The sequence below is a fragment of the Aethalodelphis obliquidens genome, unplaced genomic scaffold (genome assembly GCF_003676395.1).
Source record: "Aethalodelphis obliquidens isolate GAN/ISIS:26980383/991018 unplaced genomic scaffold, ASM367639v1 scaffold26, whole genome shotgun sequence".
Lineage (NCBI taxonomy): Eukaryota > Metazoa > Chordata > Mammalia > Artiodactyla > Delphinidae > Aethalodelphis > Aethalodelphis obliquidens.
In genome coordinates this window covers 15,375,343-15,391,146 of record NW_020837970.1, presented here as the reverse complement: position 1 = coordinate 15,391,146, position 15,804 = coordinate 15,375,343, and the positions used below count along the sequence as shown (strand labels likewise).

The window sequence follows — 15,804 nt, the reverse complement described above, 5'->3', positions numbered from 1 at the left end:
CACTGCCCTATCTCTAGGGTGAGGAACAGTGCCTGGAATATCATAGGCACCTAAGACATATTTGTTCAATGAACAAACCAACGGAAGAAGCTGAGAAGCCCAGAAACTTTCCGACCATTAGCAGATTCAGCAGTGAGTCACGTGTAAGGAAGCAGGCTAGCCCTTGCTCTGGCTGGTGGCGAGCTAGATAGACGTCAAATCACCCCTTTAGTTCTGAATGGGAAGGCAGACCTGGTGGGGATTTCTTTTCTACATTTTGAGGCTTAGCATTCAGCTTAGTCTTTTTTGGAAACCAGTGATGGAAGGCCTATTTGGGGCCTCAAGAAGCAAAGAGTGAGATACAGTGGAAAGAGCACTGTGTCTCTCTCTTCCAACCCTCTGGCCAGCCCTCACCGGGGCAGGTTATCTAAACTCTTTGGTCCCCACATTAATGGTTATGGAGTTCTTAGTAGCCAAGAAACACTATATTCATTTTGTTCTCATGATAAGCCCAATATGGTCCCCATTTTATAGCAGGACTGTTTCAAGATCACAGACACGGGAGTGGCAGGGCCAGGATTTGAACCTAGGCCTATGGCCTCCTGAGCCTGGCTGCCTAACGACTGAGCCACACCTGCGCACTGGTAGTGTCTCTGCAGCTGCCAAGTGCATTGGTAAGGCCTCTCGGGGCTGCTGTCCTTCCATCTCTAAAAGGAGTGTGTTGCTCCCTTTCACCTCAGAGAGGTATTGGTTCTCAAACTCGTGTTGCTCCCTTTCACCTCAGAGAGGTATTGGTTCTCAAACTCGTGTGTGCGTGTGTGCATGTATGCATGTATGCGTGTGTAGGAGCAGGGTGGTGGGTGGCTTCCGGCTGCTTCCAGCAGGGTTCTCATCCTGCCCCAGCCCACCCCCAGGTTCTTCGGGGAGGAGCATCACCTGGGGGGTGAGGGCAGCTGCTGGATGGAGAAGCAGAGGAATAGAAGGGAAAGGAAAGATGCTGAGCCTGGGAGAGGGGCCTGCCTCCCTCCTCCTCCTCCCTCTGGGATCACTCTCTCCTCTCCTTGAGATGTCAGAAACCTCTCTCTGTGGCTGCTGGAAAAGGGCTGGGAGCACGAGGCTTGGAAACCCATAGCGCCCTTCCCTACCGCCTGCCAGCCGCCCTCCCTAGCTGCGGCAGAAGCTATAAAAAGCACAGCCCTTCAACAATAGGTGACATCACCCAGCAGCGGAAAGAACTGGATTCTGCCAGATGCCAGGGAGAGTTACAGCCCCCATCTCTCCCTCAGGATGGAAGCCCCTTGGGAAAGGGCCTGGGTATGTGCCGTTGGCTCCCTGGAAGGATGGGCTTAGACTCCTGAGGACCTCCTCACGCTGTCGGGGAGGGGAGGCTGGGGGAAGGGGAGGGTGATCCTGAGGGACATGGGGGATGGACATCACTGGACATTTTTCAAGGGATGGGGATATGGAAAAGGAGCTGGGAGGGGGTGGGGGCTGGCTAGATCCCTTCAGTATCCTCTGCATGTTGTGAGACAAGTAGAGGGCAGGGGAAGGGTGGCAGTGGGTGTGCAGGGCCTGCCGGGATACGTGGGCCTGGCGTGCTGCGAACGGCATCTCTCTGGGCCCCTTCAGTCTGACTCCCTCCCTAGCCCTGGTGTGTATCACAGTGCCTGGCGCATAGTAGGTGTGCTGACTGACCTCTTAACCTTGGCTCTGGGTGTCATGTCTGATGCGCAGTAAGTTGGCCGTGTGGTCTGCAGAGGCTCGAGGGAGGCCTGCCCGTGGAGGGGGCTTTGGCAGAGGCGGGAAGGTCAGTCAGAGTGGTCCTGGCAGCGCTGACTGGCCTCCTCCCCCCACCTTGGGGGCCGCTGGTCCTCTGCCTTTACAGCCCCCCTCCCAGGACCTGGGTGAGGAGACCCGGCTCCATGTGCTCTCGGTGCTCCACAAGGGCTTTGCACAGAGAGCACGCTGAGATCGAAACACTGAGTGTTGGATGGATCTGAACTGTCAGCCCTTCCAGACTCTGAGCCTCAGTTTCCTCACTTAAAACTAGGGCTGTGAGTAGGTGCTCAGGGTGCTGGCTGGGAGTCAGGAGACCTGGGTTCCAGCCCTGTCTGGGATGTGACTCCCTGTGTGACCTTGGGCGGGGGCTTCCCCTAGGCCCTCAGTGCGCCCTTCTCCAGGAGGGGCATGGTTCCAGCCTCGGGGTGTCAGGGGGTGCTGACTCCAATGCCAAGATCCTTGGCCCTGAGGCTGGCGAGGGCTGGAGACCTGAGGGGCAAAGCGAGGGTTTGTGAGCAGCTGCTTCTGGGCAGCTGGACTGGCACCCAGAGCAAGAGCTTAGATCCTCGCTGATCTGTGACGTCATCCCCTTCTCTCTGGACCAGTGGCTCCGGGCCATCCTCTCTCTCCCTGTGCCCCTAAGCCCGGTGTCCTTTCTCTTTACACTCTGACATGTACCCAAGCCATACCCTTCTCTTGGGTGCTCCCCTTCTCTCTGCTGAGCCATATTCCAGCATTTGCCCAGCGTGCCTGGGCTCCACTTCCTCCACAAAGCCCCTGTGACCAACCCCCAGCCCCTTCCCTGACCCCCAGAGCGTACAGTGTCTCCACACTGCATACGTGGTGTCCTGGCTCATGTTCAGATGGCTTGAGAAGCACAAGTCTCACTTCGAAGTTCAGCTGCTCACCCTGGTGTCCCAAGCCTTCTCTCTCTGCTCCCAACCTCCCTTTGCAGCCGCCCCTCCTGCCCACTCCCCTCCCTGGTCACCACCCCAGGACCCCAGCCACACCAGATGACCCCGTCTCCCAAGCACACCATACGAACTCTGCTATGGTCAGAATGTTTGTCTTGCCCCCAAATTCATATGTTGAAATCCTAACCCCCAAAGCTGATGGTATTAGGAGGTGGGGCCTTTGGGGGTGGGCAATAGGTCATGAGGGTGGGGCCCTCATGAATGGGATTAGTGACCTTATAAAAGACACCCCCACAGAGCTCCACCCCTTCCACTATATGAGGACACAATGAGAAGAGAGCCCTTACCTGACCATGGTGTACACTGATCTCAGACTTCCAGCCTCCAGAACCACGAGCAATACACTTCTGTTGTTTAAAAGCCACTCAGTCTGTGGTACTTTGTTATAGCAGCCCAAGTGGACTAAGACATACTCTCTCCAGGCCTTTGCCTATGTTCTTTTCCTGGGCCTCCTAGAACATTTTCTCTGCTGTCAAAGTCCTGCTTCTCCAGGGTCTATTCAGCCCTCTAACCCCCTCTACCCTGCCTGTACCTCGGCCAAAAGTAATTCCTCTCTCCTCCCTGCGCACATAGTGCTGTTTGACCTGTGGATGCAACGACTTCACTCTGCATCCTGAGACCAGCAGGCATAGTGCTAGGCACAGACCTCGCATCCTCATAGCAACTGCCTCAGGGACGTACCAGTATTATTGCTATAAAAAGAGGAGCAACACTGAGGCTCAGAGAGGGTACATAACATGCCCTTGGTCACCCAGCTAGTAAATGGTGAAGCTGAGATTCAATTCCAGGTCCAGCAGAGTCCACAGTCAAGCTGTCACTGAAGCCAGCATCCTAGGCAGGCACACTGTGGTCCAATGTGTGTGAAGCTGAAGAGAGCCGCTTGGCTCGTGCGGTCAGGGCCGGGCCCTATGCTTTTCTTGAGCACACAGCATGGGCGTCTGGTTTATTAGCTTGGGTCCTGGAGGACGTGGCGCCTGACTCAGGTGAAATAAGGTGCTGAGCTAGAACCCGGCAGGGCCATCAGGGCGAGTGACCCCTCTCACCCTCGCCCTGATTCAGGAAGTTCAGACCTGAGGTGGAGCCAGGACAGCCAGCAACTCTGAGAGCCCAGCCTAACCTGTCCCCCGACACCCAGATGGACACTGCCCTTCTCCTTCCCAGCTGGCTCCCCGGTGAAATACGAGGGGCCTCAGACACCGGGAGGGGCCTGAGGCTTCCAACATGGACTCTGTGTATTCGTGTCATCACAAGACTTCATAGATCAGGAAGAGCGTGGGCTCTGGGGCCAGCAGTCCTCCTCTCCTCTCTAGTTCTGTGACCTGACCCCAGCCCTCAGCTTGGGGTGGCAATGCCTGTCGCACAGGGTGGCAATGAGGGCTAATGGCGTATAGAGTGTCCAGCCCAGAGTGGCTGGAAAAGTCAGTGTAAGGCAGCCCTGAGTTTCAGGGGTGTTTGCTCTTCAGTGACTAGTGACAGTGGCTCAACACTTCAGCACAGGCAGGGACGGAGCGGGCTGTGGTCGCTGACACTCCTTGGACTCCCTGCACCCAGGAGAGAACAATGGACAGCACCTCCAAGTGCCCTCTCTCCCACTGAGCCCAGTCCTAACCTATACTGACCACTGAGCTCTCCAGCCCCCACCAACTCCAGCTGCCTCCTTCTCAGCCCAGGAAGCGACCAGTGTCCTCGTTGCCCTCTGGGTTTCCTCACTTGTCCTGGGCTCCATCACCTGTGCTCATCCTCTGGCCTGTCGGTTCTCTGACCCCTGGTCACTGTCTCTGTCTTGTTGAAGAAAGCAGCCAAACCTGATCGGGCGTGCCCATCACAAGTTATTGCCCTCCCTGCTCACGTGGGCCCTGCCCTTGATGCTGCTGCTCTCAGGAATCCTCTTGGGTTGACTCAGGGCTTTGACCTTCAGGAGTGGGTTAAGCCCATTCCCTTAGCCCCTCCCCACCACTCTCTTTTATTAGGTACTGTGCCAGCTGACCTCCTCCACACCCCCTAATTTATTAACCAATGGAGACTATTTACTGTGAATCTCATGCATTAGTTGGGCTATATTCATTCTCTCATGCATTCATTTATCTTTCCATTCTACCCATCTACCCATTCACCTTCATCCAGTCATCTATTCATCCAATCATCCTTCCTCCTTCCATTCAACTATCTATCCATTAACCATCCATTCAGTCTTCTATCCATCAATGTAGTCATCCATCCAAAAATCCATTCATCTAGTCACTCATCTAGCCATCTCTCCATCCGTCCATCCGTCCATCCATCCATCCATCCATCCAGCCATCCATCCAGGTATCCATTCCATTGAATACCTACTATGTATTTACCATGTACTAGGCTCTGTGCTGGATGCCTGGGATTCAGAACCAAAAAGGCCATGGCCTCTACTCTCAGGAGCTCTCAGGCTGGTCTGGAAAGACAGGAGACATGAGCTCCAAAGTTCCTTCTAGTTCCAATATCCTGGGAGTCTACGACCTGCACCTGGGCTATGCCAGTGGGCACTAGAGAGATGCTTGTGGCCTGATCTTCCTTCACCCGGGAACACCAGGGGCTGGAGCAGCACCCCCTCACCAGCTCAGCTGAGGCTCTGAAACCCCCTCTTGCTTCCATGCTGGGGTGTTGACATTGCTTAAGGGCAATTGAGGAAAGGCATGGGGCCCCTCTCCAGAAACACGGAGCCTGCTGCCAACACCTGACTCTACCTCCACGTATAAAAGTCAGCAGAGCCTGGGGAAAGGGTGGCCAGACAGCGGCTTCACGTTTTACTCTCCCTGGATTCTTCAACTCCCCTCTCCAAACTCTCTGCCGCCTTTCTTCCCTGTATCTCATCCTTCTCACCTGTTCCCTCTTCCCTTTCCCTCCATCTCCTCTCTGTTCCCTCCTCTTCATTTCCCTTCTCCTATTTCTTCTCTCTCCCCACTAAGTGGTGGAACACATGGTGTTCAAATCCTGGGCTGCCCTTTTGGGTCCTTGGATAAGTCATGACAATTCTCAGCCCAGTGTCCTCCCCTAAAACCGTGGCTCACAGAGGACAAAACTAGATGGTACACTTGTCCAGCCTGCAAGAACAGGGCCTCTTTTCCTCATGGCTCATCCACTTCTTCCCTCTTCCCCCTTCCTCCTTGTCCATATTCTTCTTCCTATCCTTCTCCTTTTGAGACTACAGATGAGTGCCAAATTACTTAATCTTTTTTTTCTGATTCTCACCTACAAAGTCAACACCTCCAAATGAAAACATGCTAAAGGTACAAATAGTCCATGGATTCACTCCCTCTGTCCCCTTCCTAACTCCCCATCCTGGGGCTAGCTGGGGGGATGACCAAGAGAACAGAGGAAGGGCAAAGAAGGGAGAAGGAGGGCATTTAGGGAGGAAGACCTCCAAGAAGAAGCAGGGAGGTGCTCCCATGCACCCACCCTCCCCAGGGAGCACCCCTCCTGCTCACCGACGTGTCCTCCGAGCACGAGGCAATGATGTTGTCGATGAAGGGGTTCCACTTGATGTCCAGCACGTTGCCCTGGTGACCACAGACCTTGGGGTAGTTGGGTTCAATCCTGCCCGTCTGCAGAGGAGAGAGAGAGAGAGAGAGAGAGAGAAGGGAATTAGTTTGATGACCCTGGGGTGACTTGAAAGAAGAGCCTTTATCCTGGGCTTCTATACTGGACCAGAAGGTCCTTGAGGGCCCACTAATGTCTTTGGGTCCCTGCATCCGGCTGAGCCATATTGCTCTGTGGCTGCAATCTCCCAACACCGAATGGTCGTGGGGAGGGTCCCACAGCAGGGTGGTGGGTGGGGCCGTGCATGTCCACACGACACCTGTGTGCAACTTAGAGAAAGGTGCCCCTTCCTCAAGTAAAAATGTTTCAAGTTAAGGTGTAACTATCCACCTGAACGACCAAAGCCTGGTGGGCAGCAGCCCTGGCAGTTGCTGGGCCATGCACCTGTACTCCCCGCTGCCTCTCAGGGCGGGGGACACAGCCAGGTTTGGATCAAGAGGAGGCTCTTTCCTGCTGCTCCGGCAATGAGTGGAGAGGCCTGAATCTCGGGGTCCACCCATACACTCTCATATGTTATCCTGCCTGGGATGTGAGCAGTGTCACTCCCGGACGCGGCATGCTTGTTCCGTGTGCATCTTAAAACACCTGTACCCAGTGCCCTGTGGCTGAAAGCACAGTCTTTGGAGCCACACAGGCCTGTGTTTGAATCACAGCTCTGCCACTTTTTAGCCCGGTGGCCTTTGGAAAGTCAATGAGCCTCAGTTTCCTCATTTCTTTTTCTTTTTTTTTTTTTTTAAGGCTTCAGCAACTTTATTTTCAGACACATGGATACAAAATCAGCTGGAAAGCTTGAGAGCGCAGCTGTCATGAGAGAGGCTCCTCATTAGTATTGTGAAGATTAAATGAGCTAATGTGCTTAGCAAAGTACTTAGTGTGGAGGTTGTCATCATAGTGAATGCTCAATATACGATACTAGTTATTATCATACAGGTTAGACGACACTTCCTCCAGGAAGTCTCCCCTGATCCCTCAATGGATTAAGAACTCCTCTGTGAGCTCAGGGTATTCTGTGCTTCCCTCTGTTATAGGCACCATCACGCAAAATTGCAGTCTGTTTCTATCTGTCTATGAGCAACTGAGGATAGGCTTCCTTGGCTCTGAATTTCCAGCTCCTTACAAGCCTGGCACACAGTAGGTGCTCAGTACATGACTTGAAAGACATCCTGCAGGGGGGCTGAAGTCCACAAAAGATGGAACAAAGGGTGTGGGGGTGAGGGGTAGTTCCATGCTTAGTTGTCTATAAAGGCGGCAGGGAAGGGAGGGGAAATCGCAGGCAGAGGCTGTGTCTCCATTCCCAGGTCTTTTTAATATTAGCTTTTTGGGGTGTGGAGGAAATAGAGAGGGTTTTTCCAGTCACTGCTCATCTGCTAACAGTGGTTAGGTGGTCAGAGGCACCTGAGGCAGGTCAAACCTCACCGTCCTTTAGGTTCCTCAACTGAATAAGGAGGAAGACAACCAGCTTTTGCCAAGCCCCTGCTACACGTGCCTTATATCACTACTTCACCAGTGTGATGGGCAAGAGTTCTTTCAGAGTGTGCAATCTGCCATAAGCTCTTCCCCAGCCACTTCTTGCCTGTATATCCATCAGCTCATCTCCGTATCATTTGATTTTTTGTGATACCGCAGTGGCAAGGTGCATAGAGGAAAAAAAAAAAAAAACCTAGAGAAAATGGCAGTGGTATGGAGGGGGAGGAATGAGGTAGAGAGAGAGAGAGGCCAAAGGCCTTGGAGGTTGTACTTAGAAGAACTTCACTGACACTGTACACTGGGGGAAATCAGAGAATGGAGGAAAAGGATTGGGGGTGTGTTGCTCTCAGTTAAGAATGGGATCCCCTTTGACATTCCATGAGGGATGCAATTCGAATCGGAATATCTTTTCCAATGCCTCTTAGGCCGTTGGACTATGCTTCTTTAGTTGAGACTCTGAGCAGAGACCGAGCCACATGTGGCCCTGGGATTTATTAGGGTTAACGTAGCTTCTTTAACTCTCACAAAACCCTGGGAATTAGGCACGAGGAAATTAAGGCCCAGAAAGGTTAAGCCACTTGCCCAAGGTTACCCAGCTGAAAGCAAAGCTAGGATTCCCACACAGGTATAACCCTCAAAGCTGAGCTGAATCCTACTGGTTATTGCTAGCCAGCTCCCCTCTCTCCAGCTCTGACGTCCACAGGCAGACAGGCCCTGCATTGTCTGCTTCCACAGCTCACTTGCTCTCTGACAGAGCCTCCTCTCCTTATATCTGGTCCCAAAGGCTGCCCTGAGTAAAGCTGTCTGCATTAAGCTTTCGGCAACCAGGCAGATCTGCATCCGTCAATAGGTGGCCATCAGCTAGCAGCAGCTTCTGGCCAGCAGCCTGCAGGTGATGTCCTAGAGGGACAGGTGAAGCCACATCACTGGAATGTATTCAGAATGGCGAGAGGTCAGGGCCCTGCATCAGGAAGGGAATTAGTAGCGGATGATCCCGACGTAATGTATCCTTCCAGGTGGACCTCTGTGAATGCCTTCCTCAAAGGGGTGTGTAATGATGATTTTCATGACTGAATCATACTGTTTGCAGCCATGGGAAATGGCTCAAGGGGAGGGACCTCCTTTCAACCTGGCAGCTTTGATTTTCCCATCTTATAGAGCAGAGTTCATATAAAAAAATTTTTTTCTTTGCAGCTTTGTGGGATCTTAGTTTCCTGACCAGGGATTGAACCTGGGCCCATGGCAGTGAAAGTGCTGAGTCCTAACAACTAGACTGCCAAGCAATTCCCAAAATTTTGTTTGAAAGACAAGTTTCATTGCTAAGAAGAAAAGTATGAAAGCCACAGTTTTATAGAGAAATCATGCAACTTTTAAAATGCAATTATTAACTCCAGGAAAAGAGCTGTATAAGAAAGCTAATACAATCATAGTGATAATGACTTGTGTACAATGTTTACATCATGGTAATAACGTAAATCCTGAATATTTATTTAAACACGAGGTGTGCTATAATATACTGGGAAGGCAGAGGTAGGAAAATTGTGTGTGTGTACAGTTAAGAGGGGAGACAGAGCTGGTAGAGAGCCAGATCCCCATCTTCCATAACAGGAAGTCAACAGACAATGTCTAAGATTTAAAAAACCAGACATAGCCGTGAAAGTATGTAACGAAGAAATACGAGGAGAAGTACAAAAAGACACAGCTCAAAACATTGGAAGCAGCTACCTTTAGGGAGTGGGAAACGAGGGGTATAGCAAAGTAGGATAGGGATCGAGGGTACAGGCCCTGGTGTGCTGGTAAATGTTTAACAACTGGTTTTCCAGGAAAAAAAAGGCCATGGTTTGGAACATATGCCAATTTCAGTGGCAAACGCCCACTACGCCTAACTTCAAGCTACCAAGGTGATATCACCAAAAGTAGAGTTAAAAGAGACTCACAGTAGCACACCAGATAGTAGTAAAATAGTAAGGAATAAGTTTTTAACATTAGTACCTCTGTTTTTAACATCATTCATTTAATTGAAAGTTGCATAATTTAATTTTTAATAATGGTCGTGTTTAAAAACGGGCTTGCAAAACTCCTAAAAATTTAACAGTAAGCTCTCATGAGCTGGTATAAGCCAAAGCCAGCACCTCCCTTGTAGTGCTATAGGCCTTGCAGTACTATCAGACTTCATGACCTCTGCACAATTATTACTCTGATAGACATAAAAATTAAAGAACAAACCAATAAAGTGCATGTATAGGTGTTCTAAAGGAAGCTTGTTCTGAAATTTTTTTTCCTGAATTTAAATAAATGTGAACAATCCTCTCCCCAGACCCTCCAAATGCCTCTGTTTTCTGTTCTACTTTCTGGATAGGGGTGTGACTACAGACCAAATCCGAATCTGGTTCTTAACTGCTACCCAATACTGCCTTCTCATACTTGGGCTCAAGCCAACACTAATAGCTATTATTAATATAATATATTAATACAATCAAATTTATATTGATTTACAGATATCATCAAATTTAATCCTCATAACAACCCCACCTTACATCTGAGAAAACAGATATGTCAAGAGCTTCTCAGGAGTGGAGTCAAGGTTTGGCACTGTTTTATAACTCTAGAATCACTGTTGAGATGGTCAGCTCACAGAATTGTCCCAGTGGGAGGCTTCTCAGGGGTCCTGGGGTCTAACCTGCCATCTGGTGTTTGAACCTCAAAGAGAGCTTGAGTCTCAACAGAGCTGGGGCAGAGACCTTGCTGCATGGGGTGGGGTCGGGATGCCTGGTACACAGCATCTATAATCATTAGGGAGACCTTCATGCTGTTAGGATGGGCCTTATCCTGGAGGCTTCACAGGACAAATTCAATCCCCCTTCGCTGGGACAGACTTTCAATGTCAAATGTTGGGTGGCAGCTGTTATGTACCCCAAGTCTTCTCAAGGAGGAGCCCAGTGCTGGGGATCAGGCTGCATGTCAAACACAGCTGAGCTGCCAAAGACAGAGTTGGGGGGTGCTGGGACATGGCCTCTCAACAGGGTGCAGGGGAGTGAGAAGCATGGCAACTTTCCCACAGATCCATTTGACAGGGTCTCAAAGACTTTTAAAAGGTTCATAGCCTTTGACCAATAACCCCACTTTGGGAATTTATCCCAGTTAACAGGAAAGCATACTAAGACACTCAGTGCCATGTTATTTATAATAGGGAACAATAATAGATGCTCAACAATGGGGCATTGCCAAAACGAATTTTAGGACACCAATATAATGGAATATTATGAGGTAATTTAAATCATATTTTCAAAAAATATTTAATGGCATGGGAATTACTCAAGCTCTAATGGTAAGTGAAATAGTCAGACTCAAGTTATATATGCAAAATGATCCTTAGCTATTAAAAGAAAAATACATCAAAAGTTAATAGTGGCAGGACTTCCCTGGTGGCGCAGTGGTTGAGACTCCGTGCTCCCAATGGAGGGGGCCCAGATTTGATTCCTGGTGGGGGAACTGTGTCCCGCATGCATGCTGCAACTGGGAGTTCACATGCCACAACTGGGGAGCCTGCCTGCCACAACTAAGACCCGGTGCAACCAAATAAAAAAATAATAATAATTAAAAAAAAATTAAGAGTGGCAATCTCTGGCTAGTTGGATATAAGTGGTTTCTAATTCTTCCCCAATGAACATTTACAATTTCTATTAAAGATATAGATGTTATTTAAAACACACACATACACACTCACCATAGTTTTTTATTTAGTTTTTGGTACCCCAGGTGGGAGGTGATCACCACAGTTTTGATTGAAAACTATTCCTCTCCGGTTTTGGTCAAACAGGTCTTAAATGAGATGCAGACTGGGGTCGACCAGATTTATGTTCCAGAAGCTTCTGTGGAACACAGATGTATCTGCTTATATAGGCTTCTTTACTCCCTTATTACGATGCAGATACTTTAGGGGAAAATAAGATCCTTGAAACTGAATAAAATTATATAACTAATTGAAAATAGGTTTTAGAGTGCGTGTGTGTGGCATGCGTGTGGGCAGGGCAGGCCAGGCCCTGCCTTGGCGGGTTGGTAGGTGTGGCTCACCCAGCAGGCTGCCAGGGGAACAGGCGTGTGCCCTGGGCCTCAGTCCAGGCTTTATCTGAACCCATTGAACTGACTGAGGACGAGATATTTTCAAAAAAACCTGCATGACAGCTTCAGCTTCCTAGAATTTCCCATGGCTGCAAAGCTGAATTCTGTGCACAGAAGCAAAATGTTTTCTTACCTGGGGTATCAGTGTAGTGAGGCAGAAAGAACAGACTTAGCAAGAGGTAGGGTTTCTAGGCCCAGTCCCCATTCACCTCACCAGCTGAATTACCTTGAACGTGGCCCTTAGCCTCTCTGGGCTTCCCAGATTCCTAGACCCTGGGCTAATGCCCTCTCTGCTTCTTCGTGGCTGCCCTTTTTACTGTATGAAGCCAGGCACACCTGCAACTGGAGGGCCTTGCTTCTGGCATACCAGGACAGAAGTTAGGGATGCACACCAGGTCACGGGATAGAAATACTAATGATAACAAAAAAGACGAGGGTGATAAAGGACCATTTGACAAGTGCTTCAAAAGTGCCCTGTGGGGCTTCCCTGGTGGCACAGTGGTTGAGAGTCCGGCTGCTGATGCAGGGGACACGGATTCGTGCCCCAGTCCGGGAAGATCCCACATGCCGCGGAGCGGCTGGGCCCGTGAACCATGGCCGCTGAGCCTGCGTGTCCGGAGCCTGTGCTCCACAACGGAAGAGGCCACAACAGTGAGAGGCCTGCATACTGCAAAAAAAAAAAAAAAAAGTGCCTTGTGCTCAGCAATTTGTATACATCATTGTATTTAAGTCTGAAACAAAGTTTTATTAAATCCAGCAAGGACCTACTGGACAGCACAGGGAACTCTGCCCAATATTCTGTAATAACCTAAATGGGAAAAGAATTTGAAAAAGAATAGATACGTGTATATGTATAACTGAATCACTTTGCTGTCACCTGAAACTAACACAACGGTGTTAATCAACTATGCTCCAATATAAAATAAAAATTTTTAAAAAGTTTTAGTAAATCCTTACAACCCTCCTGTAACAATCCATTTTCTGGATGAGAAAACCAAGCTCTGGGCCATGATTTGCCAAAGGTGATGCAGCTGGGCCAGGAGGAGTTGCAGTTTGCACTGGCTGTTGTTTGGCTATGCTGCCCTCCTATTTCAGAATGATAAATGATAAATGATAATTGATAAATTAGGGGGAAAAGTCATACATCAGACGTAGGGCCTCAGAATTTCTCATAAGGTTCTCAGAAGGGGCTGGCAGGCAACTCAGTTGTGAAGACCCTTATACTTGCTCCTGAAGACCTGCACTTCCCCCACTCTGTCTCTCCCGTCCCCCTAGTGATTCTCAAATTTTGCTTTTTTTTTTTTTTTTGCAGTACGCGGGCCTCTCACTGTTGTGGCCTCTCCCGTTGCGGAGCACAGGCTCCGGACGCGCAGGCTCAACGGCCATGGCTCACGGGCCCAGCCGCTCCGCGGCACGTGGGATCTTCCCGGACCGGGGCACGAACCGGTGTCCCCTGCATCGGCAGGTGGACTCTCAACCAGTGTGCCACCAGGGAAGCCCTCAAACTTTGCTTTTGTTTTAGAATCACCTGGGAAGTTTTAAAAACCCCAGGGGCCCGATGGGTACCCCATATCAATTTAATCACAGTGTCTGGGAGTGGGCAGCCACGCTTCAGTATTTTTTTTTGAAAGATTTCCAAGTGATTCCATTGGGCAGTGAAGTTTGGAAACCACTACCCTAGAGGCTCCATATTCTGCTGGGGCCTCAGGGAAGCACCTGCGCTCATTCATTCTAGGACAGGGGCGGAGACCGTCAGTGTTACTCGATGTAGGTGCAGGGGGTGGGGTGAGAAATCAAAAAACAGTATTGCGTGTTTCATGCACGCCCAGATAAAGCGAGTAGCAAGATAAACGGTCACGTCAGGTGCTGTACAATTTAAAGGAAGCCCCAGGGCAATGGATAACCCTGACACAGGAGATGGGTGAGCTAATGGTGGCACCCCAAGCTTCCGCGTGACAGATGTTTGGGGATCCCCACCCCTCCGCCTCCGTCATCACACTCCCTCTTCCACGTGCTGCCCCACGCATCCCAGACCATCCAGGTAGGCTGCCTGCCGTCTTCTCTCCTCTGGATGGAAGGTGACATTAAATGAGAGAGTTATTATACAATGGGCACTGGAGTCCTTCTCTCCAAAACTCTGGGCAAAGTCAGGCCCCCTGTGTCCAAGCCTCTGGGGTGTCAAGGAGGCCTCACCCTCCAGCTCACAGCCCTTGACACTTCACAAAGCGCTTACACATGCATTATCTAATTAGTACTGCCCAGGGAAGGGGTGACTCGAGGAAACTTGAGTTTCCGGTCACCCCACGTCGCAGTGACACTAGAACGAGTTTGTGCAGCTTCAGAACTCTGAGTACCACTGTGGCCTTCTCAGCAGGGGTGAGAGGGGTGTTTCATGTTCCTAAACACTGGGTGCCCTTCGTCCAAGGTGTGGGTTGCTGTCGCCCCGGGGTGTGCCCAATCTGCCAGCGACGGTCCCCCACACAGCTGCACACACAGTCACGCACGCTCACACATTTATACACCGCCCCCCTCCATACAAGCTTCTCTCCACGCCACTTCTGCTCAGGCCTCTGCACTCCTTCCCTCCCTCCATCCCAATCAGAACTTACTGGGCTCATGTCCCACACTTTAGCGGCCTGCTGTCTTCAGCCCGTTAATCTGAAATAATGTATCTAATAAACGGGAGCCTCCTAAGGAGGACACTGGGGGTGTAATGGGTCAGTCCATTTCTCCTTGTGGGTCATCTGTGTGCATGTTCACAGGAGCCTTTAGAGAAAGCCATCTGGCCCAGAAGTGGACTCTCCTGGGTTTTCAGACTCCTGGGCAGTCCTCTAGGAGATCTATTTTGGGTAGAGGGCTTTATTCATGCTTGAGCTCCCAGGACTGTCTTGCAGGATTTCTGAAGTGGGTCCACTGATTTGTCCCCTTGCCTCTAGCGTCTGCCCTCTGCAATTCTCTCCAATCCATCTTACGTAATGTTGCCTAATTCTTCTAGAGTACAGCTCTGCTGCAATAACTATTCCACTCTGAACTATCTTGACTTTAAAAGCCAAACTCCTTATGGGACATCAGAGCTACTGTGGTCCCAGCCTGACCCCGCTTTGACATAACAGCCCACCCCACTGCACGACACACACATGACTATACACACACCCCTAGCCTCCAGTGCTCCCGCCGCCTAGATGACCTTTGGTTCCTGGTTCATCCCTGCCACCAGGCTGTGAGCACCTCGAAGACAGTGACCTTGGCCCAGGCATCTTCAGAGCATCCTTCAATGCCAGCTCATAGCAAGAACTCAAGCTGGGTGAATGACTGTCACCCTGTTTCCTGTCTCTGGGTCTCTACTCATGCTGTTCCCTGAGACCAGACTCCCTTCCCTTCTTGTGCATGTCAATTTTCGTCACCCAGAAAATATCACCCAGGGAACAGACACATCCCTGTACCTTCCTCATGCCGGGCGATAATTCTGGATCCTGCTCTTCTGACCTTGAGAAATTCTAGATCTGGGACTGAGCTTCGGGGTAGGTTCACAGTCAAATGGCAGCATGTGCAGCAAAGGCTGTGATGCTCTAAAGTCAGTCACCCAGTCAGACAGAAGTTCACGGCGAGACCTCAGGAAGCCTCCCAACTTCATGACTTCCTGCTTTGATTCTCCCCTCCAGTCTTTTTATCTTTGTGTTTTTCAAGCTGGAAAGGGTTTGCTGGTTTTTCCAGTCGAAATCCCTACTGTGTATGTGCGTGTGTGCGTGCGTATGTACTGGGGGAGAGTGTGGGAGTAGGTCCCCAGGGGCGGGGGAGTTTGTTTGCGGAAGAGATGTAGGGAATTCTGTTTCTCCTGGTATCTGAGCACTTGGAGATGAACTCGGTTTTCCCAGGCTCCAGGAAGAAGAGTGATGGGGCCACCTTTGTC

The 15,804-nt window shown here is 50.4% G+C and overlaps 1 protein-coding gene across 1 annotated transcript in view; it reads right to left on the bottom strand.

Moving 5' to 3' along the window:
* CORO2B (coronin 2B) overlaps window positions 1-15,804 on the bottom strand; it is a 139,870-nt gene that overhangs the window by 20,577 nt on the left and 103,489 nt on the right. The window contains exon 3 of the mRNA XM_027123446.1: window positions 6,194-6,310. Within this exon, the coding sequence (XP_026979247.1) occupies window positions 6,194-6,310 (117 nt within the window). The remainder of the gene's footprint in view (window positions 1-6,193; window positions 6,311-15,804) is intronic.